At 42.0% G+C, this 25,625-nt stretch overlaps 1 protein-coding gene across 3 annotated transcripts in view; it reads right to left on the reverse strand.

Annotated features, from left to right (window-relative positions):
• LOC128378434 (trinucleotide repeat-containing gene 6A protein-like) overlaps window positions 1-25,187 on the reverse strand; it is a 33,786-nt gene extending 8,599 nt beyond the window's left edge. For 2 of the 3 annotated variants that reach the window (XM_053337952.1, XM_053337951.1), the window contains exons 1-10: window positions 25,028-25,187; window positions 22,749-22,800; window positions 15,724-15,823; window positions 8,368-8,677; window positions 7,455-7,502; window positions 3,903-5,996; window positions 3,615-3,813; window positions 3,021-3,490; window positions 2,677-2,808; window positions 2,354-2,527 (exon numbers count right to left, since the gene is read on the reverse strand). In XM_053337952.1, coding sequence (XP_053193927.1) covers window positions 2,354-2,527; window positions 2,677-2,808; window positions 3,021-3,490; window positions 3,615-3,813; window positions 3,903-5,996; window positions 7,455-7,500 — 3,115 coding nt within the window. In that variant the 5' untranslated portion in view covers window positions 7,501-7,502; window positions 8,368-8,677; window positions 15,724-15,823; window positions 22,749-22,800; window positions 25,028-25,187. Of the gene's footprint in view, window positions 1-2,353; window positions 2,528-2,676; window positions 2,809-3,020; window positions 3,491-3,614; window positions 3,814-3,902; window positions 5,997-7,454; window positions 7,503-8,367; window positions 8,678-15,723; window positions 15,824-22,748; window positions 22,801-25,027 lie in introns of those variants that run through there. The other variant, XM_053337953.1, reaches the window with a different exon arrangement.
• Window positions 25,188-25,625: the final 438 nt, after the last annotated feature.

Raw genomic sequence — 25,625 nt, forward strand, 5'->3', positions numbered from 1 at the left:
CCTCATTCAGAGTCACCAAATCAGGCATGTCTGGTCACGAGTTGGAAGGTCAGTGGCATCAATGTAGATGCATAAATTCACTATTGGAGTTAAACTTACATTTTAATATTTACACTACAATGATCATGCAAGTTGATTGTTTTTTCTCTCTGCTGGAATCAGAGAACACAGCTTGAGGAGAGAGCCATGTTCATGTCTGTGGGGAACCCCGTGTCAACTTGCTTATGTAAGTGTTGATTACTTTAACTCTTGTGGGTATGTAGATGTGTGTGCGGGGCCCTTATACACTTTCAAATGTGAGACTATCTGTGTTGATGTGAGTGTTTGTATGAGGTCAAAAGGCTCCTGTTACAGCTAACCACCCAGACCCGCTACTTTCTCCCTCCACAAGAGGCGTTTGGGGAGATGCCAGGGATACCTCCCTGTAAAAATAGGACAGATCATGGGGTGGCCTCGGGCTCCAGTGTCCCTCATGTGACAGGGCATGCACAAACACAAGTGCTTGCACATACAAACACAAAGAAACATGCGCACACAGCTAAACAGACAGACACACAGAGGTAGACACATGTATACTGACTGTAACATACATTCATTCACTGACGCTAATGTAACCATTGACTATTACTGTCTGAAATCAACTTTTTGAGTCACCTACCCAGGGGAGTGGTAGATGAAAAAATCAACTGGGCAAGCATCTTTCCTACCAGCCAAATTAATAAACACTTTTTGGTACAAACATTTACCAGCCAGTGTTGCAGATAAACTTTGAGTCATACTTGCCAAACGGAACATTTACCTGACTTTGGCACTCGGTGGATGTTATTTTTGGACCCTCTGTGCAAGTGCACAGATAAATACACACACACCAATTGACAATCTGTAACCCTGGCCAGCATCTATAGCTATGTTTTCCTGTGTATGTAGGCGAATCAGCGATCACAAGAATAAAATGGGAATGACAAACACAATGTCTGTCTCTGCATGTATGTATGTGTGTGTGTGTGTGTGTGTGTGTATGACCATTTGTAGATGAAAAATTAAGTATTTTTAAGACAGAACATGTTAGTGTACAAGAGTGAGCCCATTTTTCAATTGTGTGTCCAAGTATGTATCTATTGCCCATATAATCTTCTCTAAGTTAGCCATCTTGCTGTTTTCAGTGTTTAAAAAAAAAAAAAATCTATAACTGGATTTTTTTCCCTCATGAAGTAGCTGTCTACTTCACCCCACCCTTCCTATCCATCCACTTTGCAGCTCCAGTTAGCTCACTAGTCAGCAACCTTGAATAACCCTAATAAACCCTCCTTCTGGTCCCCTTCTCAGCCCACTTCTACAAAAAAGCTTCCTTACTCGTTTTAGTTTTCCCATCTCTTACATTGATGCCATTCCTATTACTCAGTCACCAGACCTCGTCCTTTACCCTCTCATGGTCTCTCTCTTTCTCTGAAACCTCACAAAAGCTTTCGTTTCTACAGCTAGCAGAATTGGCGAGTGAGAGAGAAAGGGAGGAGAAAAAAAGGCAAGTGAGAGACGAGAAAAATCGATGCTCTTAGCATTCCAAAGGGATGACTCAACCGGCTTTACAAAAAGCCCTCAACATAGACAACACCGTAGGGAGATGAAGGAGAATGGCTGTGCGTGTTTGTTTTTTCTTCATGCCTCTGTGAAAATTGTATATGCTTTTGTATGCATTTGTGAGTGCATCCAACCATGTTGTGTTTGCACGGTCTAATTGAAATCCTTTGAAGTCCTTCACCAAAAAGAGGGTCTTGCACCTTCTTATCCATTCTTCAGGCTTACAGACTGCACTAGAGGGCTTGCTTTAACATGTAGAAACCGGCTTATATCCTGGTAACTTTATACATTTTCAAATGCATTTTAATATTGTATCTTATAACTAAAACAATGTGTGGGTGCATCCATGTTTACCTGAAAGCTAATGAAACCCGCTGTCACTACAAGCGTAAGATTTCACTGCAACTCTCATTCAGGAGAGCAAGGCTTTCCACAAGGATATGGAGAAGCCAGCCAGTGGAAAAAAGTAGCCTGCTAGGCAGGTCCGGGAGCAAGATCCCAAAAGAAACATTTTAGCTGTAAAAACCCAAATGTGGTGGCCTCTGGTACAGTTAATGTCACTATTCCTCCATATGAACTTAATCACTGCATATTTGAATGACTTTCCCACCTGACTGTAAACATGTAGTGAATTACTGTGAAGGAGAATTAGGCTTCTTGTGCATTTCAGCTCACACAGTCTGTAAATAGTTATAAATATTTAAAACCACATCTATTCCTGACTGATCAGAACTAATTTATTATTGTACGTAGATGCACACATATTCCCACTTACCAGAACTACAGCTTTTGTCCTGGGCGACAGGCTGCTGCATTGGCTGTGGTGGAGGATGCATTGTGTTGTGTGCTGGGTGGGACTGGTGCTGAGAGGATGGGCCTGGACCCATCGCCTCCTGGTCTGATTGGCCAGTCCTGTTCCACATGTTGACAGATCCACCGCTGTATTTACCTAGGAGGAAAGTTTAATTAGATGGTGAGTCATCAGCTAAAAATGACAGTCGTCAGCTGAAAATAAGCAGCCTCCAAATTCCTATGATTTTGAGCAGACCTCGCACAGCTTTTTTAAAAAGAATTTTACAGTGCTGTGAGTGTTTTTACCAGGGTCTCCCCAAGCTGCAGTTCCATCATCGATCTCCATCCTACGACGGATGGACTCTGGAGAAGGCTCCTCCCACCCAGTCGCCACTTCCTCCTTCTGACCACCTGTGGGAATGGGCCCTCCCAGCCATCCTGAAAGAAGAATGAAAGTGGTTCATCAAATTTCTGTCTTCCACTAAAAAGCATTAATATACAGTAACTCAGTTAGAATCCATATTTGGAGCACCACAGTGTCCCTTACTAAATAGTATAACTAAATAAATACACATGCAACAATGAGGCTCATAAACAAACTGAAATGTTTGTTCCAGTCACTGGTTCTGATGAATAAACTTTATAACTACCTGTGGGCTTGTTAGGGCCTTGATTGCCTCTGGACATGTTGGATTCAGGACCTTTTCCCCACTCATTGGATGTCTTGGGATTCGGCTCACCCCAGTTTTGGGTTCCGTGGTTGTTAGTGGTTGGCTCACCCCAGCCCTGGCTCTTACTCTGAGAATTGGCTTTGTGGGAGTCGCCCCAGTTGGAGCCTGGGTTTGGAGTGCTCTGGTCTGGAGTATTTGATCCTCCGCTCCCTACCCAGGTGTTACTGCTGCTGGTGTTGGTTCGGCTTGGCTCACTCCAACATCCAGAGCCAGATCGGTCACTGTCGCTGTCCCAGCCCACTGAGCCTGCACCTTTTTGGGGCTCCCCCCAGTGGTTGTTGGCCCTGGCTCTAGGATTATCTCCACCATTACCCCAGCCTTCACTTCCATTTCCAGTACTGGAACCCCAGCCCTGCTGCGGTTTGGGTGCATTAGTCCATGTATTGGATCTGGAAAAAAAAGTTTTTTTGTTTAAAACTATAAAATGAACAACTGACTAAAATATCTTAAATTCAATGCAGACAACATTTCTGCATATCTATAATTCGTATTTTTATAATGGACTGAAATTACCTGTCATCTTTGTTTATGTTGTTGCTCCAGGTGTTACTGTTGTTGTTGCCCCCCTTGTAGCTGGAACCATCATCCCAGCCACTCTGCCCACCTCCTCCACTTGCTGGGACTTTGCTGTCCCAACCAGAGGTTGACCTTTGCTCTCCCCAGCCAGAACCTCCTGTATCTGGGCCTGAGCTACCTGGCCCACCTCCCCAACCTGCAAATATATAAGAAAGAGGTCAATTAATTTTCAATGTTTCTGTTTATGTCCATAAAAACCAAGCTTCACACAGATTACACACATACCTCCAGAGGTCTGGGAAGGAGCTGCCTGTGTTGCTGTGCCCCATCCGGAGCCTCCGCTGCTATGCTTTCTTTCGTCTCCCCTGGAAGCCTGGTGCTGATTGTTAGCAGGAGAATTGACATCCCAGGCGGTGTTCTGCCGTATGGGCGTCTGTCCCCATCCAGTGTTGGACAGAACCCTTGGGTCCAGATCAACCCTGCTCACATTTGTTACTATTGTTGGAGTAAGGTTACCTTTTCTGCGGTTTACCCCTTTTTGCTGGCTGCTGTCTCTGTCTGAGCTGGATCGGCCTCCAGAGCTCTCGCCACTTCCCTCACTTCCTCCAGAGCGACCCCATCCTCCAGTCACACTGCCTAAACTATGGCTTCCTCCTCCTCCTCCTCCTCCACCACCTCCTCCTCCTCCTCCTCCTCCACCCCCGCCTCCCATGCCCATGGCGTCATCCTCCAGGCTTTTCCAGCCATTGTTGGCAGCGCTTCCTTTATGACTTCCAGCATCTGTGTGGTTGTTACCAGGAATTGTTGATCCCCATTCTCCATTTGACATCTTGTTGTTAGATGTGGAAGAGGATGATGAGGAAGAGGAAGAAGAGGATGCGCTGCTTCCCCAGGGGCGAGGTATCCCTACTGGAGGGCCCATTGTAGTTTGGTTCCCAGTTCCTGGTGTTTGGCCTGCAGAGGCTGGGATTTGATTTGAGCCAACACCCCAGGACAAGCTGCTCTGAGGCTGGTTTGGGTTGTTGGCAGGCCCCTGGTCCCAGCGTGGAGCCCCAGTGTTATTGTGGTTATTATTACTCTTGTAAGCAGCAGTAGAGGAGATTTGGGGGTTCCCAGCCTGCATTAAGGCAGGGTTTTGGGGGTTCACAGTGTCTGCATTTGGGGGACAATTGTCTCCAGGGTAGGTAGTTGCGCCCCAAGGCGTACCGAAGGCCCCAGGACCTCCCAGCTCTCCTTGGGGGTGCTGGGGGGCTGATGTGGGGTTTCCATTGGCCAGCGGACCCCCACTCCCTCCTCCAATGGAGCCCCAGGAACAGTCCCCACTGAGCTGGGGTGAGGCGGTAGAGTTTGGTGGACTAGAGGTCATTGTGGCGTTAGTAGTAGTAGTAGTAGTATTCATCATTATAGTGTTATTTGGTCCATTGGATTCAGTGTTAAGGTTGGTAGGCTGCAGGCCACCATTTCCACTGTTGCTGCTTCCTAACACCTTGCTGTTTGCTGTACCATTATTCACCTCAGTGTCTTCCATCATACTGCTGTTGTCTGGAGCTGCCATGCCACCCCAGCCCAGCAAGGGGCCCTGTTGGGGAGCTATACCCAGTTTGGAACTCATCCCCTGAGCCTGTGGAGGCCGTTGGCCCTGGGACACTGGGCTTGGGGTTGGATTCTGTGGCCAGGCACCGTGGTTGGCATTTGGGTTTAAAGTGTTTTGGGTTAACCCTCCATTGATGCAGGGGGTGCTTCCGCCGGTGGTGATCATGTTGCTGCCTGACTGGGTACCCCATACACCACTGTTATTGACAAGCTTGTTGTTGTGGTTACCCATGTTATTGCTGCCAATACTGCTGGACCCAGCGACGGAGAAGTGGGAGGGGCCCGTGATGTTATTATTTCCATTATTTGCACCACTGATGGTTCCCATTCCTCCGCTAATAACCTGACGACTGTTGCCGTTGCTGTCTCCGTTCACTGAAACCCCGACCATCATGGCAGAAGTCACCATAGAAGAGGGAGAAGAAGTCGTAGAAGACACAGAGGAAGAAGCATTTGCTGACATCATCATCACTGTTGTCACAGCAACAGCGGCGAGGTTTTTCTCTGAGCCGATCGAGGAGCTAGAGTCTGCGTCCATGCATTCTGATGCCAACTCAGGGTCTGATCCTGACCCACAGCCAGAGGAGGAAGAAGACGAGGAGCAAGAGAATGAGGAGGAGGAGGGGGGCCAGACGGAAGAGTTAGTTGAAGAAGGGTTGTTGGGTTTGTCGGTACTTCCGTCCACTAGGACTTTTCCCCAGTTGCTGTTGCTGTCACTGCTGCAGGGAGAGCCAGAGGACCAGGGAGAAGGCTCATACTGCGAATCCAAGCCCGAATGCTCAAGACCTGGAAAGAGAAACGGTGCACATGACTTCAATTAGCGATTTAAAAAAACTAAATCTCTTTCGCTGCTGAAAACTAAAATCTGAGTAAATTTAGTAAAGCACTGACAGAAGGAACTCAATTATTGTCAAAAAATTATATCAATGAGATGTACTATAATTAACAAAATTAAAATGATAAAACCAAAGTGGTTTAAATTTCCTCATATTCACAGTTGATTTTATATTCTTCCATTCGCTCCAAGCTTCAGCTGTCCAACTGTTTAGGGTGTGATCAGCGCCAGGCCTGAGTCTGGACGCAGCTGCCACCATTTTGTCACCACAGCGGGACCCAAAAGCATGCCAAAGCTATAAACTAGGATTCAGGGAGGCGGAGGACGGAGATCAGCAGGAGAGAAGAGATGGAGGGCATAGGGGAGATGGCAATTGAGTGTGAAGAGAGGGAGGGAGGGAGGATGGAGGGAGTGATGAGAGGAAATGGAGTAGACGTGGCGGTGGCGATTGAAAAGATAAAGACTTGGTTTCATAGTTTTTATCCACACAATCAGTCATAATGGCGACTACCTGAATTTCAGTACCACAGAAACTCTCTGAGTATACTGTCAGCATTCTTGCAATGATTTGCTGTGGTAAGCTAATTTTTAATGTCTAAAGATGTTATTGATCATAACTCACAACAGATGTGTTTTAATGTTTTGTCAGTACTATAACCTTTGTCAGTGTTGAAAACAATGTTAGATAATAATATAGTTGAGGTTGTTTTTTTTGCCAAACAGACTAAATAGAAATGATTCTTTCACGTTTTTTGCCAGAAAGTTGGTGATCTGAAATGCTGTGAGGACAAAATAATTGAAAGGAGAGCATCCAAAAAAACACAAAGCAACTAAGGAAGAAAGATGGAGTTAGAGGTGCCAGATTTCCCCCTATTGATGTCCCTGTCCCCTGGACTTAAAGTATAAAAGACCAACATGCCCAAAGCAATGGCTCTGAAGCTGCTAAGCACCCTTTCATCACATAAATACCGGCTTTCATTTAAGAATTCATGGTCAAGTCCTCATATTTTTCCATCATGACAACATCTACCGCTTATTTCTGTTCTCACTTTCCCATTTCCTCACCAGCTGTCCGCTGCTGAGACCAAAACTGTGACCTACCAACCACGAGTCCCTCGAACCAATTGGCAGCCCATCTCTTCCTCCATTTCACTCCAAGTGTCTCTCACTTTCACATAATACGGTTGCCAGCTCTCTGTGGCCCTTAACCTATTCGGCTGCCAAGTCTCCTCTCGCACCCTTTCACACTCATTTATGTCTCTCTGTCTCTCTGATATACCATGAATAAAATACATAATCAGTCAAGGTCGGGTCAGACTGTGTCTATTCAGTCGAGAGCCAAAGTAAGACACTGGGATGAAGAATGAAATGCAGAGGAAGGGGGAAGAAGATAGGTAATGTGTAGTCACCTGTTTGATTAGGGGAGTGGCTGACGGAATCCCGAATGGGAGCCATGCCTAGAAACAGAGAGAGGAAAGACTGTCAAACAGACTTAGAGGGAATTAGAGAAAATGACAGAAAACAAACAGAGTGGGGAGATGTGCATGACCAAAAAAGAAAATAATTAAGACAGAAAGATCATTCAATTGGAATCAAGCAAACAGGAGAAAATATGAGTGTTACAGTCAGAGGGGTTCAAAGTGAGAAGGGCTTGCAAGTCAGAGCATTAGTAAACAGACACAGCTGGCTGCTGGCAGTTAGTTGTGTATGCATATTGTAATACAAAGTAATGAATAAACTATTTGAAGTGAAGTAACTCTGGGTCTCAGCATGCAGTGATGAATCTGAGCTGAATTTGGTGATGCTGATCACCGATTTGAATGTTTTTCCCTTTCAGCACAACCTGTTTCAGACTGTTTCTGAAAACACACTTAAGACAATGTTCCAATGTGAATATTACAGCTGTGATATAAATTCAGAGCAAACCAACCTTAAATGCTGCTTAAAATAACTTTTTACAGCAATTTTAATGTGTTTTAATTCAAAAGCCAAAAATTAATTTCAAAACAAGTGAATCACGTGAAAGATGCCATTCAGAAAAGCCACCTCTCTGAATTAATGATATCCCAATCATTCAGGATAGAAGTAGATGACAAACCTCATCATGGTCTGTGAGCAAGAACACACCCACATTTTTAACATTTTTTGCCATTTAAATGTAATTATCCAATTGTTTCCTTGCTTATCCAACACTGTGCTTATTGGCAGACAGTGTGCTTGTGTGGGCTAGCATCTCTGTATGCAACTAGAGACACAGATTTAATTTTGAATGTAATGCACAGTGTGTTTGCTTTTGCTTTTTTGTTTCTTTTCATAATTTACCTGTGAGTGCGGCACGTGGCTGCGGCTCCTGACTGGGCAGGAGGGCCTCCCCGGGTTCAGTGGAGAACAGGTGACCTCTGGTTCCCAGGTCGACAAGGGGGAGGTCAATCGTCAAATCTCAGAGGGCACAGCCTCAAGGGTCTGGGGTGAAGAGGCAGGGCTTTTCAGAGTGGGCAGCAGGCTGATCGGGCCTCCTTGGCATCGCTGAGGACGTGCTGAAGACTGAATGTGTGTGTTTGTGTGTGGGAGGGGGGGAAGGGGGGGCGTGGTTAAGATTTAGGAGTCTGCCTGGACTTGGTATACTCTGGCACTGCAGATTAAAACAGAGAAAAGAGGGAAAAAGGTAGGTTAATTCATCATACAGTGTGTGTCCATTATGAAAAAAAAAAACAATACTATAATATAGTTTGTGAATCACTCAGTCACATCATCACCAATCCACCCCACCAGTGTTTATGAAAGGTAACTAGTCTTTCTCACAGAATAAACATATTTTCATATTAATCCATAGCAACTGAGATGTGACGCACAAATTCATACACTTTAAAAAGGCAGATGTTATTTTACTAACTTTGTAAAGCGGTGACGATGGTAGGGTTTACCTGATCAAGCTACAGAAAATATGACTGCTTTGTGCAATCATCAATAGCCTGAGTAACTGCAGTGATTATGGATGTAAATCTTTGGGAATCTGAGGATTCAACCAGACTAATTCTTGGATGTCCGAATAGATTCAAAATAATTTCTCGATTCAAAACAATTCTCAATTGAATGAACAGAAAAGAGGGCACTACAGTCTCTTGCTCCAGTATACTGTGTGCGAAACTATTCACTGGTGTCCTTAGTAAACTGACATAGATAACTTGCAATTAAATAAATGGTCAAGATAAATGGATAGATAAATAAATAAAAGTCTCCTGCCTGTATGAGAATTACAAAATGAGGGGGAGACGGAGTGCTCCATTGTGTTACTAACGTCATATCTCCAGCAGTGGAGAGCAGTCTCTCTGCTGCACTATAAACTCTGATGTAAGCCATTGTACTTTTCTCATTCCTTGTGATCCAGTCATGATCGCCACGAATCATGTCTTGAACTACTAAATTGCACAAAATTCAAGTAAATTCTTGTGCTCTTCTTTGGTTTGCTTGATGTCGTCTTTGCAGTCACTGATCTCTACCCTGGGGGGACAACTGGTGTTTGCTCTGCAGCCAGGGCCTACAGCTTTTCCAGAATTTTTTGTGGCAGCACTTCCAGTGTGCCACCGCACTGGTGATAAATAGTCTGTGATATTACTGCAGTCTGAACACCTGAAGCCTTTCCCGTCCTTCTGTTCTCTTCCCTATTCTCCCATTGAAGCAGTCAAATTAGTTCCCATCTCTAATCGCCTGCTTATGATACAAGAGTGTGAGACAAGTCTGTGCGTCAGCTAGGATTGTCAAAAATGTGCCATGAAGAAAGAGTGATTGGAGGATTGAGACCCCCCCACACACACCTTCGGGGGAGGGGGGGGGGGGTATAGACTAGGCTTGATTAGAGTTACACAACAGGCTTACAGCTGGCAACACCGTCCTCTTACTCTGGAGCAATAGTAAGGGGACAAAGGCAGTGAGGGAAAGTGAGGGAGGGAGGAGCAGACAATCAAAGGAGGAAGGAAGGCACGAATCAGCAATGAGGAGTGGGACACAGACACCCTTCAGTGAAAGTGGACCAGTGTATTTGACAGCAAGGAGAAAAGCGTGTGCATGTCTCCTGACCTTTCCTTAGTGCAGGTTAGCAAGTGTGGTAGCACTCTCTGCCTGCAGCAGCAGTGCACAGGTCTATTTATAAACCCTGAGTTCAAATAGCAACCACTATGTTCACTAGCCAACATGATAAGTGAACAAACAAACCCATGTGTGGACAATGAGCAAGTGTGCTGATCCAATGAAGCATGCATGTGTTACAAGGTTGGAGCTTGCGTTACAAACTTTATTGATTTTGATATTCAGTGCCAGCTGGTGAGCTTAATGTGCTAAGAGAAACCTTATTATTATTTAAGTCAATGTAATCTAGCTATAGCAATTAATATGAAAAAGTTCTCATGTAAACCAGCAACCGATGCGATAAAAACATCACGTTGACAAGACGCACCTAACTGAGGCTAAACTCCACCTTTATTAACTTACAGCTCACTAGCTAAACCTGGGCATACAGCCAGCATCTAAACATAAAGCCTGCCAGAAGCTGCTTAGCCGCCCTCTGGAACCAAACAAAAAAAAGACAGGACAATGATATCATCACAAAAAAACTCACAAGAAAGGGAAGTATTAACCAAAAGACAGAAATAATCAAAAGAAAAACAAGAAAGAGGAGAGAGGTAGGGCATTGCCCACACGGTAGATCTGCCCCCTCCCAGCACCTGTTCCCAGCTGTAATATGGCCCATCCAGAAAACCGAGTTGTTTACTTCAAAGAATCTTGACTCAACCTTCTTACACAGAAAGTCCTCTGTCAACCCCAAAGCATCTGATTCAGTGCAGCTACGCAGGCAAAGTGTTTATCCTTATAAGGCATTGCAAATCAAGATAATGGAGAAAGACATTTAACACTTCACATAAAGGGAGGTGCTCATCACATATTAAGACATTATTGGATATGCCTGTATAGTTTGGGGTAATATTTTTGAGCAATTATTTTCCATGCATGAAAATCCCCAGTTTATACAGTATGGTGTAATGTGTCTACACATTGAGGTAAGTCTTAAAATTGAAAGGATTTTTACTTGGATGGGCAATTTATTTAGTCATCTGTTTAGCTAGTTAGGAAATTATATACACCGCACATCACTATTAACATCACTGAAACCTAGTGTGCATAAGCATGATCATTGCCGCAGCTCAGTACATAGTGTACAGTTTGTTCCCCTTTCCCCCTGCTTCCATCTGAGAATGGCTTTCATTAAGGCCCCTGGAGTTGGCAGCTACCCGACTGCTGCTATCATCTTACAGACAGAGCGGGCGGAGGGGTGTTGGGGGGGGGGGGGGGGTATAGGGACAAGACACAAAGAGAGAAAGAGTGAGAGAGTTGGGGAGAGAGAAAGAAATATGAACAAAAGAATAAGAGAAGGAAAAAAAGGAGAAGACAAGGAGAAGTGGAATGTGAAAAAAGGAGGGACGGGGAGGCGATGAGAGCCTGTCATTGAGGTTGATGTAAGAGGAATGCAGCTGCAGCTTCTAACATGTATAAAAAGCAAAGAGGTCAAACTCCTGAAGTCAGTGGCACATGTATCCAGTACAATGTGTACTCAGTTTAACAGACAAAGCAAGAAGCAAAGAAACCAGTGTTGGAGGAACAATGTGGACAACATGCTGAAACATTGGATAGAAGTGAAGGAACAATAAAATGAAGCAATGAGAAAGAGTTACGAGCCTGTTGTCTACCTCACCAGTTACATAAACTAACCTGCAGAGTAGGAGGGGAACAGAGGTGAATCTAAACCAAGATACATCTGAATAGACACAGTGGGCTTTTTTTTGAATGAATGTCTGTTGAACAGAGACAAACCCTGTGATAAATGCAGATATTTCTATAAGGACATTTGAGGCGGGCTGCTGACTCTTCATTGGTTTTTCAATGATCTCAAACTTCTCAAGGTCCATCTTTTGATCCCTTTCCTTCCCCATTTATAACAAGTGTGTTTTGGGTTTAGGGGTAGCTCAATTTGCCTGAAATGGGTAAAGTTTAAGATAATTTCTTCTAAGTTTAGAAAGTGAAGCCAAACAATTACTGAAGACACCAATATGGACAAAAGATGAATTGTACAAGCTTTGCACAGTTTTAAAAACACACTGGATTTAGTGACAGTCAACTGAACATTGGTTTTAGCTAGAGGCACTTTTCATGTGTCCTGCAGTTGCATAGCAACTGCAAAATCTATTTGAAGCATGATGCTTTGTCGTCAAAAAGTTGACATATTTTTAAATAATTTGCATACCAGTAAAACATCAGAACCTCAGCACCACTAATTAAAAACAAACCTCACTGACATAAAATCAGAAAATTAAGGCTGCGCTGAGAGTGGCTGATATAACTAGTATAAATAAACATAACCCGAGGAGATAAATGATAGTTGTCCTGTATTGGTGTAAAATTCATCTCATCTGTAACTTAAAAGAGACTCACTTGATAGTGTTTCCCCTGTATTCATTCTGCAGTGGCAGAGTGAGCACCACTGCTAAAATTTCACGCAACCATTAATTGAAATGGACTATAAAAGATTTTCACTCATATTTTGCAACCATGACAACACACTACATTACCATCCAATCCCAGAATCCTCCCTGTCTTCATTCTTCAATCATGTACACGAAAGGTGCTGTTATAAGAGCAGAGTAGCTGCTTTAAGGAACAGGGTTGTGCGTAATGTGTGTGTGCAACATGGGTGGGGTTAAGCAAGTACGAGTGGCAGAGAAAAGACGGTGAATGTGAGCGGAACAGAGGAAAAGGTTAGCAGGAAGTTGTTAATCTCACAGTAAATGTACAGTACAGGCTAAAGACCAAGAAAAGGTCTCGTCTGTTGCTTCCCACACTGCTTAAAAAGTGAAGGAAGTTGGCGACAATGGGTTAGCCTAACCTGTCCGGGCTCACTTAACGTGGACTGACCTTTAAAGGTGCACCTGCTTTTGCCATTTTTGTGTCAATCTCAGCTGCTCCTAAACAGAGAGATGTCTGGTTGCTGAGTCTCTCCCGGGTTTTGGTCAGCACAGAATTGCATGTCTGACAAAAATTGGGGCAGTAATACACACTGGAACATTCCTCATACATGGCCATGTTTCCTCGTCTTCTGATCCTGCCTCTGTACTGCTGGATTTGAAAATCTGCTCTAGCTCAGACAAGCAAATTGTCAAACATCCCTCATACTCACCGACATGTTTAATTTTGAGGCGTGTATTTCCGTGTCTTCAACCTGGTCATACTATACAGTACTTTTGACAGATTAAAAAATGTGATTATCCGTAAACTCAGTTGAATTTAATCCTTGTTGGAGCTGCCCAACCTTTAATCTATTTTCTGGAACTGAACTAAACCGAAAAAGAGCTCTTGTTAGGGAAGACCCTGTTGTTAAGGCAACGTTCCCAAACACTCCCAGCACCTTTGGGCTTGTCCGAGCAAGATAACAACACGAGAAGTGAATGCCAGTGTCTCATTCGCATATAAAACCTCATTTTAATCTATAGAGAAGTCTGCGGGGAAACCTGGGAGTGAAAGCGAGCAGTCTGCATCTTTTCTGCTTCGGCTTCTAGTTTCGCACAAGTTCAACATGAAAGATTGAAGAGCGTGAGGAAGAGTAGAGAAGAGAAGGTGTAATTTACGGGAGTGCACATGTGACTGTGTTGTGGTGTATTGTGTATGTCTGCATCTTTTTCAAAACAGTATGCACTACATGAGATTGCTTTTGCAGTAAATGTGCAGTAGCAGATAAGCGTACTAGTCATGCTCCCCATTGATGTCATGTCAACTATGGGAGGGGTTTTGAGGGGCACACGTAAGAAACTATGTGCAAACGTGCACGCCTAAGGTTTCTGTTTATGACTCATTTGCTAGGTTGTCCTCATTAATCAGTCATCTATTTCACTCTACAGTCACCTGTCCTCCCACAGCCAGTGGTAGTGCTTTCCACCTCGCTTTCTCAGGAACTTCTCTAGACACTGTTAAAAATTCATCAATAACAATGTTGTTTTTTTTACCTATCAGGTTGATGTTTTGAGCCTTGCAGTGTGTGGACTAGGAGTTGAGCATGCTTTGCTATTTCATGCTGCGCCAACTCTTATCATGTATTGCCAGATTCATGTCTCTGCACAAAACTGCAGCACTGAGGGTTGTGAAATTATTTTAAGCTTAAATAACTCATATCTGCTCTAACAGCCAGTTTGGCAGATAACAGGCTTGTGTTGGGAAGTTATTTTATATTTTCTTGAAATTAATTAATGACCGGGGATTCCATCAATCAGCTTTACTCCTGCTGATTATCATGCTGTACTCGCATCTGTTCACATGTTCATATCACTGATTAAACACTTCAACACTTCAGATGCATTCAAACCACTGAGAACAAGTTATGCATGTTTGTCCTGATTCTCTCTAGTGTATAGAACTGATGATTCATGTCATTACTGACTAATTTAATGGTTATTTACTTAATTAACCTATTATACGTTTGGTCTATAAAATGACAAAATAGCGAACGCCAAATCCCACAGTCAACATCAAAAACTGCTTGTTTTTGTCAGACAAACCAAATTATCTGGAGGGAAGAGCCACCGTGACAATGAATGGTTACTTCACAATCAGTGGTAAAACTGACACTTGAACTACTTGCCTGTTTGTACTGAGACACAGACCCAAATCTAACAATATAGTAAGAGGGCGAAACAGAGCCCCAGACACAACAGGATGACTGAGAAAGAGCAACTGAAACATGAAGGCACACTCAAGGTCAGAGATAGAGGCTTCCTGGCTGGGCCGGTCATGACAGTAGTTGCAGCTGTAACAGTAGTCAGCTCGTACAAACACGACTCAATGGAAACTGTAACAGCAATTCAAATGGAAAACAGCACTACGTCACATGGCAAAGTACACCAGCTCTCTCTGTCATTAGAGCAAAGCACATATCACTGCAGGGGCAGACAAATAGGGATAACACTCGGACAGAAATGTTTGTTTGGGCGGGGGGGGGGGGGGGGGGGGGGGTGGTGGAGCAGTTTAATATTTACAATTTTAATAGTTAATCAATTGGAGTGTTTTTGGTCGTTCTCTTTCAAGTTTTTTGAGCCAAGCAGCGAGTGGACTTTGTTAAGCCTTCAGGGAGTGGAGCATGCTCTGCTACTGTGCCAATTCTTATTCCTTCCTCATGTGTTGCCAGATTCAGTCCCCCACACAACCGCAGCGCTGAGGGTTGTGATACTATTTTAAGTTTATTGTGATCCTTTTATATTACCTAGAATTGGGTCGATATTCAACATTAATTATATCCTTTGGTTTCTCAGCAGAATTGTATTTAGTGCTTTGCAAAATTGAACACGTTGAGAAAGCACTGACAAATGGACCATACTTTTTTTAAACAACACATTGGTAATTTAAATAGCTCTGTGCAAGGTGAACAGATGTTTGTGTCCTAGAAGTGGTGTTTGCTAATAAATCACAAAGACAACAAACTTCCTTTACAATGTCAAATGAATAAAAACAACAAGACCTACTCTAATGTCAATAAAATTAATTAAACTACTGATTGAAGGTTTTATTTCACACTTTAAATACAAATTCAACTTCCCCCACAGCTCCTGAAAAGATGAAACACAATGCCGTGACTTCTCTCACCTTTTGTCCAGTCCTGTATCTTCTTATCCTCCTTTCCTCGTCACACACTCCGTCTCTCTCTCTCTTCCATCCACTGTTCTTCCCTCTGTGGGTGTGTTCCCTGTGGATGATATGAGAGGAGGAATCATTACTTGCACTTTAATTGCTATTGTTAATTAGGCACAATGGCAACGTGTGAGAAAGAAAGCGTGTGGACCAGAGATGACGGGTTATTTTTGATGATTTCAATTCTCTCTAACCCAAACCAAACTTAAGGGAGTGAATGGTTTCTTTTTGCAACAAGTTGGCATCAAACACGACAACATCCAGCAGCAGAAATCCAAACAAGGGCAATATCAATTTATACAGAACCAAAAAAAACTGTCATGACAACTGACAGATGAGGGGATCCTACAACAGCAAGTGATATCTTTCATGCTTCACAAATCCAACATCATCAATCAGACAAAAAAAAACAAACCACTCAAAGTCGACTTGAATTTTTATTTGATTGATTAATTACATTCTATTAACAAAAAAGGTTTGACAAATTAATCCAGAATGAATCTAATCCCTTTCATTTTTCAGTCTATGGTGCTGTGCTTTAATAGATAAAGCGCTTTCACATGAATTACTATTTATTTGTGACTTTATTTTGAAAAGCTTACACTGCCTGGTAACAACATGAAAACAAGATGAAGACATTTGGTTTCTAGAGAAAGACTAGAGAGAGAATTCTACCCTTAAACATCTGTATTAAAACATTTTCACTACTTTAGGCTCATTTTGGAAATCTTCTTATCAGTGTCCTATTAGTTTGTAATCAGACTGTAGCTCTCCCTGAGTGAGTGTTAAGTTTAGCTGCACTGGGCCCTGTGGGTGTGCCATTTAGCCTGCAGGAGAAAGCTGCGGGCTGCAGTCTAATCCGTTAATGGGATTACAGCACAGCACTTACCTTTGCTATAAACAGACAGACGTACAGAGATACTGAAACGACGACTGCAACATTAAACCTATGATCATTTGGCACCTTTTGACTTTGATAACGCAAAGAAATGTTGGTGTCGAATGTCACTAACTGTCACACGATGCTGATAAAAGTGTTCTGCAATAAATCAGAAAACAGATCATTTAAGCATAAATCAGTGATGCAAGCTTTTTTGCGGCCAGTTGTTTTACATATTCAGATATGCACGGGGGAAAATGTAGCTGAGTTATGATCAGTGATTATGATGTTGCCTTCTGTATATCCATAGGACATCTATATGAGAGAAACAGGCCTTTTACATTTTATTTAGGTTTTAGTGTTGCATGTAGAACAGCAGTTGCAATAAATCTGATAGTGACCAGAGAATAACGTTTAATACCAGTTCAAGAATGGGATAGCCACATACATTGCATTAATAAAAAGTGGTTAAAGTCAGACACTTTTCAAATGTTTTCCCTTTACTATAATCTGAAATCATCAGCCGTTTGGTTTCATCTGTTATAATTCAACAGTAAATTAACACAGAATCTCCCTTTTTTTTGCTAGGACTTTTAGTCACCACCCCCCCTCCGTTCCCACACTTCCCCCCCTTTCGTCTCCTGCCCAGCCCTGCTCCTTCCCAACCATCAAGTGCTTCAGCAGATGGTTCTGGGTTCAACAACAACAGCAGAGCATGGTGGGGGCCCTCCTGGAGTGCACACACACATACACACACACACACACACACACACAGACACACACACCACGGACAGCATCTGTTTATGAATGGGCCGACAATTGCCCATCCCCCGACAGCTACAGCTGACAGAGGGATGGGGGGGGGGGGCTCCACAAGTCACCAAAAGCAAAAGGAGGGATAAAGAAGAACAAGGCAGTCAGAGCAGGGGGAGGGAAGGACGAGAAACAGGAGACATCAAAGTTTCAATTGTAAATATGTTTTATGGTTTGTTTTATCCTATTCTAGTGCCAGATGGTGCTGAGGGAGAAAAAAACACAAACCTAAATTTAAACCTGCATTTTAACAGCTGACAATCAGTATAATAAAAGTGTAAAATGCATTATTGTATGAATCCAACTAAAAGTTTTTATTCCTGAGAGCTATTTACTTAACTGTCCAATTAGGAGCAATAAATATTTATTATCTTAAAGTAGGGATACGTCTGCCATGTCGTAAAGACCCCATCAAATGAAAAATACATCTTTCCGGTTCTAATTCTGTGTCCCTGTTTTAACTATCCATTTGTCTCATTATATTAAAAAAAAAAAAATCAGTATCAGTATTTTTCCATTCAAAATCTATGTGTTTTCTCTCCCTGTAAAATACTTTCAAATGTTTGATGACTCATCCTGCACTCAAGGGCGTTTACAAAAACGCATCCAATCAAATGTCACTTTGGGCCAGAAGCTAAACACACTGATCATATAAAACCACACTTCATCGTTTATGGGTTTAAGTAAGATGGAGAGATAAAAAAGAAGAGTTGTGTGTTTGAATTTCAGTGAGGAAGAAAACTTAATTTCCAAAACAATGTCATAGAGGTCCTCCTGGTCTTACAACAGGTGAGGGAGGTGTGTGTGGAGTTAACAGTCCTCTACATCACACTTTACTCTATACTCCGCCCACTATGATAGCAAAATCCGTCTTGTAACTACGCACCTCAAAAATATTGTTTCACTGGGAGATCTGTCACAGTGCACAAGCTAAAGACACTCTACCTTCTGTTTCATTGAGCCTTTAAAATTTTACATGTAAATGCAAGTTGGCTATTATTTATCACTTACAGCAATTACAGTAAGTAAACTCCGTGATTAATTGAGAGTCATTTCTTCTATTTAGCTAGTAATCATTGAGAGGGAGGAGAACGACTTTCCAGAGATGATAAATCCTGTTTCACAGTATTTATAAAGCTCAGTGGAGTGTTGGTATCTGATAAGACTTCAAACTTGTTGTCGTATTTATCAAGCTGGACTTTGTGGTTCGTGTTTCATTATCTCACTGGAGCCTGTAGCAGCACACCCACACTTTCACAGTCTCTTACATTTTTTTTTTGATGGATGAATGTTTATGATTTGAACGCAGCCCTTGTGGACAGTCACCTCAGGACGGGGGTCAGGGTTCAGGAAGGTGGACTAATAGCAACGTTTGCTTTTCCAGGACTACCAAGTCACTTCAATAGTAATTACCCTGGTTTTATTAATTTTTTTTACTGCCTCAGAAATCTACTAAAATTGTTGTACTTTGACTGCTTCTGTCTTTTTATTCCATATGTGGGTCATGATTCAAAACATGGAGAAATTGTGGCTTTAGAAACATGCTAACCTGGATTACCAGTACTTCTTCCTTAATCTAGGTTACCTCAAAGTTAATAAGTACAGCCACTGACCATGTGCTTTCTGTTTTTATTGTTATACAAGTCTGTTAATATACAAATCTAAACACATTAGGGAAGCAATAAACATGAATTGTCCTTCCTTGTTTGTCTGAAAGGTGCTAGAAGAAACAACTGTGTCTGCAGTAATCTTTGCATATATAAACTTGCAGTTATCATAGTCACTGCTATTATATTCTTGAAGCATTGTAGTAAAATGTAAGTTAAATTATACTCTGCTCTGTCCAAGTTGCCTAAAATGGGTTCATCTTTGTGTCAGTCCATCAAGCCAACCGGAAACATTTACTTCAAGTTCACTCAACATGAAACTCAGCAAAAAATAGTCCATTTCACTTTCAACTCTACTATAAAACATCACTTCATCTTATATCCCGTACAACCATCACCAAGGTCCTGCATTATTTCACAACACAAAGCGTAGCCAGTTTCACTGTAACATACACATCAGCAGACTGATGAACAGGAGATGCTTTCCAAAAATATCTCGTCTCTAAATATGGTCTTTGTCGTGTTTAAAGAGGATAAAATAACAATCTGGACAGTTGATTCCACTATTAAGCGAATACCTTTTGGTTTTTCCATCTTGGGGGGGGGGGGGGGGGGGGGGGGAGTAAAGAGCAGCTGACAGATGAAAGACAAGGAAAATAGTTGTGAAAGGTCACTAGCGATGTTATGCGCGGCTCTGCGGCACCGCGGCACCGTAGGTTAAACTAATAACTTCTTCAACAACTTAGGGTAACCTGCATGTCCTGGAAAACAAAGAGAACTGGAGTACACCATGTTCTCAAAGTATTTTGGTTCACATTTTAAAAAAAAAATAAAAAATGTTATTCCTTTGCTTTATTCAACATATTATGCTTAATTTCTTTCAACTCTAACTTTGGGGGACGAGCTACATTCGGTTCAGTTTAAAAGCTACCTCTGCCTCCCACTCGCCTTTCTGTCAACTCCTTTCTGCCTGCTGTCAAATAAAGCTGAAACACTTTAAAAATAATCAAACTATATTTGGGCTTCTGAGGAGGTAGAGATCAGACATCAGAGGCTTCAGACTACTCCATCCTTAAGACCCCGTAGGAGTGTTTTTCACTCCCAGTATTGACTCATGCAGTGAAGTCGGCAAGGACTTTTTAAATTTATGGAAGAGAGTATCGATTCTATTTGTAGCTTTCTGGAAGTAGTCATTTTCTCACAAAAACACACCAGACATACACCCAAACATAACCCATACACACTTGCATACGCATACACTCACAAGGGTTTGTCTGTCCTTGAAGAATAAAAAAAAAACAGAGGATAGTCGCGTGGCTAATTTGCATGTACAACACCGCATCATTTGCATCAATTTGCATTAGCATGTTCTCACCGAGGCCAAACACTGGAGGCCCGTTCAGAAAAGCCATCACTCAATTAGGGGATGACAACACGTTATCTCCTCGTCACAAACAGTGGAGGCTTTGTGAGGCGTCATTGAAAGATGTGACATTTCCAGCCTATCTGTTTTAAATGACCCATTTGTACAGAACAGGCAAAATCAGGACGGTTCATTTCAGGTCATGGTCACTTAAGAACGGCAATATGATATTTCTGGCTGGAAAAGCTATTTAATTTTGATGCTGGCAGAGGAGGGTGGGGCAAGCCGTTAAAATATTTCCTAAAGGCCATTACACTTAACCAGCGTCAAGTAACATAAATGCTAAATAGCGGAAAGACAGGAGTCCAATGAAATATTAGACTTAAATATGATACTTTTGTTATGCAGGTTTTAAGTCAAAACCATTATGAAAATGCTTATACTTATAACAGCTTATATCAGCTACATTAAATAAATTCAAAACAGAAAGACACTTTCTCCCATCCATGCGTGTGTAAAATGGACTGTGCATCCTGCCTAAGCTTGCAGAGGTCAACAGCAAGAACTGCTCAATTTTGGCTCCTTGATTTTTTCAGTTTCATAATCCATCTGCAGGTGTGGCCTTATTGCTAGCATGGGCAATGGTCGAATACCTGATACTTTTCCAAGGTAGCTGCACTGCAGTATTCAATTACAAATAATGAGTAAATGTTGGATGTTTTGATCCAACTTAAGACTATAAGTGTACTCTGATGTCAGTACATTACAAACTTGTGAAAAACTTTGTTACTATGACAAATCAAAAGTGAAAGTCAAGCTATGCAGCACACATTGTTCCATGAAGTCAAAGTTTGTAAAAATGCAAGATTAGTCACAACAAATTTAACTGCACACATTATTTTCCTACTGTATGATAATAATAAATGTTCACATGCAGCATTCTGCATGTTGAGTCTGTGTCTCAAAACATTTCTTCTGAATAACTCGGAGGCCTCAGAGAAGTAGTGCTGGAGATTTATTCCGTTTTTGCTCTGAAGGATTTAATTCCCACTGGTGCCATTGCTATAAATGTATTACATGTATGTACTGTCTGTGAGTTGACTTAAATAGAAGCATCCACCAAATGTTGTAAACTTGAGGACGGACTTCTTTTTTTAAACATTAAAGTGAAACCACTTTCCAAAAACTATGAGATGAAACTGAAATAGCCTCAAGCAGCACTGCACGGTTGGCAGGGTTTTGTTCATGGAACAAAAACAGAGTTTCCATTTAATTTAGGCACTAACAAATGTTATTTTGGAGTTAAATTGTAGGAAATGTATTTTAGGCTCATGTATCCAGTTTTTTTTCTCTTTCAGATCAAATGAAACATAATTCCTGAGAGGCAAATCATTTGAATGTTAGTGTGGGAAAATTAGGAGCGATAAAACTACAAATGCAACATGACTTTAAAATATTTCATTTAATATAGTTTCTCACTTCATTAATAAGCAGCAGTCACTCCATGCATGCAGCTGAGACTTATGTCCCAATGTGAGAAAAAACAACACAAACCAACATAATAGAATACCTTAAAGACAACTGGCCAATAATATTTTAAAACCATGACACGCAACCAATATATTTGAAGAGAAATGCGGCTGAATCAGCATTAAAAAACGAGGCACTTGACTTGTTTTACATCACATTGGGTGGATATTTAGTGGAACACTGACGACAACCGACATTGTTGGGTGATACTTGTTAAAGAGCTGATGTACTGGTGGTCTATAATTACAGCACAATCCCAAAAAAAAAAAAAAAAAAAAACAATTCAGGAAATTGCACATGATAACAAGATTCATGAACAGATTTAGGATCTATAAACAGAAAACAGATTAAACAGGGCCACTGGAGCGGAGTGATGGACTAGTTGTGCTCCGTGGCTCTTTTGTGCGGCTGCATGTAGACCAACTGTATGGAAACAATGAGCTGCACAAACACCTCTCCACACACAAAACATCAGGACTCTGGCTTCTCATTTAGCGATTTTAAAACAGCAGAGCTTACTCAGCACAATGCGGCCTAGACCAACCCAGACCCTCCAATTCAATTCAAACGGAACTGCATGTGCTTGCATAAGCAGCAGATGCCCATCCCGTGTCCCCCTAACACACACACACACACACACACACACACACACAGGCCCTTTGGTAAACCACCACACACACACAGACACTCACAGAGAAGTGGCTAGAAATGTGACCTAAATTGGTCCTTAGCTCACACACTTGAGATACAAATTAGTGTGTGTACGTGTTTATGGTGGCACACTCACCTGTTAAGATGCTTCAGTTTCTTTGGTGGCAACAGCTTCCAATTCCAAATCTCTGAAAAATAAGAATAAGCAAGAAGGTTAATCTCTTAGATATGAACTACCACAACAACAAACAACAATCACAAATAGGAAAACCCAGCCTGCGTGTTTTTGGGGTGTAATGGTATGTGTATTAATCCCAGACCACTTGGTACAGGATGTTCAGTTTGGTATGTGACTTTCCTTGGTTTGGTACGCTCCCTGACCCAAACTATCACTGTCAAAAGTTTAATCCAGTAACTCCAATGTGCAGAACAATAGTTTTAGCGCTTCAGTTCCAACCACAATGTTCATGCTGTGCACTGCTCAGCTGTAACATGTGGATAGCACACTCATGGATGTGTGTTCGGGCGGTTTAGACAAGTTACCCTGGATACCCATGCTCATGTATCATCGCTGTGATCATCATTAATGAAATAAGTGTTGTTTTCATGTATTCAAATGTATACCATTTCCTCAACCACTCTCTGCTTTTCACTTCGCCTTCAAGTGAAACTGTTTGAAACAACTGTAAACACATTTGATTTCCGTCGTGGTTGAACAGCACGTCGTAACAACCGGTTCTGAGCGACCATAAATCAGCATAAAACAGCTGTCAGCAGGTGTCCTGAGTCCATGCAGGAAACAGACGGTTTGTTTTCCTTTTCAACTACAGCACAACTAAACCGTTTCAGAAATAGTTTTGAACTAATTGTTGGATGTTTACATCTTTTTCAAAATGAAAGCCCAAAATATTATTTCATTAATTTCTATTATTCCCTTCTGAACCAAAATCATATTGAACAATGACTTAAGGTACATAACAAAACACGAATTTAATGTACTGTTACACTGGCACTGTGTGTGATGCAGTTGTATTTGTTTATTATGATTAGGAAATACCTTGTAAAAACTACATGGGAGAGGATTACGCAGACCGATGTCCCTGATTCATCTCTGCTAAGTGAAATGGCAACCATAACTCCCATTAAATGCCTCAAGTTTATTTTATTTTTTTTGTGGTGCACAGGTTAACAGAGGTGCACCTCACCCACACAGTCTACGCAAGGGCAAGCAAACACAAACAAACTGAGACTCGTCAGTAATTGCGGTAACATGAGAACTATTTCAAGAAGCCAATGTGGAAATGCAGGTTGATCTACATAACAGGGCAATGCACGACCAGGGCCTGGAAGGTGAATGGAGAGTATGTGTGTCTGTATCTGTGTCTGAGAATGATAGATAAAGAAAGTGTGTGAGTGTGTAGGTCAGAGTTACAGCTCGGGTCCTGATCGGCCATTATCTCAGCTGTTGCCTGACTTACAGCTTAACCAACATGGCTTCTCTCGAGCCTGGTATTTTTCCAGCGCAACCAAGACTAACAAACAGACCCGCCAAGGCGTCTTGTTACAGTCGATACACTCATTTATATGGCTTAACCGTGTTTGCAGCGTCGTCGGACCAGTGCATAAAAGTTAGGTGAATACGACTGCAAAACCAGCATATCGAAGATCTAATGTTGAGCCTTTCTGCCGACAGAGGGTGTTAAACCGAATTACAACCCTGCAGGGTTTTAATAATTCCCCCACCAAATTTACATCAATAGTACGACTCACAACACACTTCTGAATATTTATCGCCATTTGTACAGCTGTGTCCTATCTGCATGTTACCAATACGCCAGACAATTAGTTGTTTGAGTTTCCGCCGAATCAACCTGCGTCGTCAAATTTGCATGACTGCTAATGCTAGCTACAAGCTAACGTTACGAAGTGGCTAGTTAACGCCACCATACCCCGTTTTACCTCAAATGTAACGTTTCCGCTATTTTAATAAACACAACAGCATGAAATCCATAAACAATGATGGCGTATGGCTAAATAAGTCCATGGGAAAAAAAATATCTTACGAAATATCCGTTTTGACAGAAATGTACGCACAGCTGGCGAGCTAAGGTTAACCAATGCTCGTACTAGTTAGCACTAATTGGGTTAACCTGCCTACAAAAGGCAAACGTCGCCTGTCAAGCATGCTATTAAAAATTGACAGTCACCTGCAAGCAAACACAATCCGTTGATTAGCCTGTTTATGCGTTTGTTACTTAGACTGCAAACTGCGATGCAACCGAGCCGCCTTACCCGGTGTTAGCTTTAGCTCAGTCGCGGCTAAACTAAACAACTAAAACTTCTCACCCGGGTCTCTCTGCTCCCTTAAATGGTGCATTAGCTCGACAAACAAACACACAATCAAAAAGACCTCACCTCATTGAAGTATAAAGTGCAACAGAGTGGAAATGAAAGCCGGCTGTAAGGCTAAAAAAAAAAATTCAACGCGTTTGCAGCATCTACGAGGGGAGGCATTCGTCCTGCATGATCGCCATTTTCTTCACTCGCTGCTGGCTAACCTTCTCTCGCTGGAGCTCTGCTTTCCCCTCCTCTCTCTCTCTCTCTCTCTCTCTCTCTCGCTCGCTCTCTCTCTTTCTCTCTCTCTCTCTCTCTCTGTGTGTATGTGCCTGTGTTTCTGAGCAGGAAACGCATCTACCACATCCTCTGACTGTGAAAGCTAAACACATCCAAAAGTGACTGAACGGTAACAAGGGAAATTAGAAAATCGAAAGCTTATAAAGCAAAGTGTATCCTGAGAGTTTAAGGAAAGCAGCTCTGTGACTTAAAATTAACAATGCTGTGAGTAACGTAATCATGATACCAAATGCGTCAGAGGGAAACAATAGCGTGTATTTTGTTGTAATTCCTTATAGAATTTTAAAAAATCAATCATATGTAATAAAGACAACATTTAGGGCTGAGAAACATGTAGAAATAGATATACCAGAAGCCATCGATTATTTTTTATTATTTA

Source organism: Scomber japonicus, chromosome 18 (assembly GCF_027409825.1).
Source record: "Scomber japonicus isolate fScoJap1 chromosome 18, fScoJap1.pri, whole genome shotgun sequence".
Lineage (NCBI taxonomy): Eukaryota > Metazoa > Chordata > Actinopteri > Scombriformes > Scombridae > Scomber > Scomber japonicus.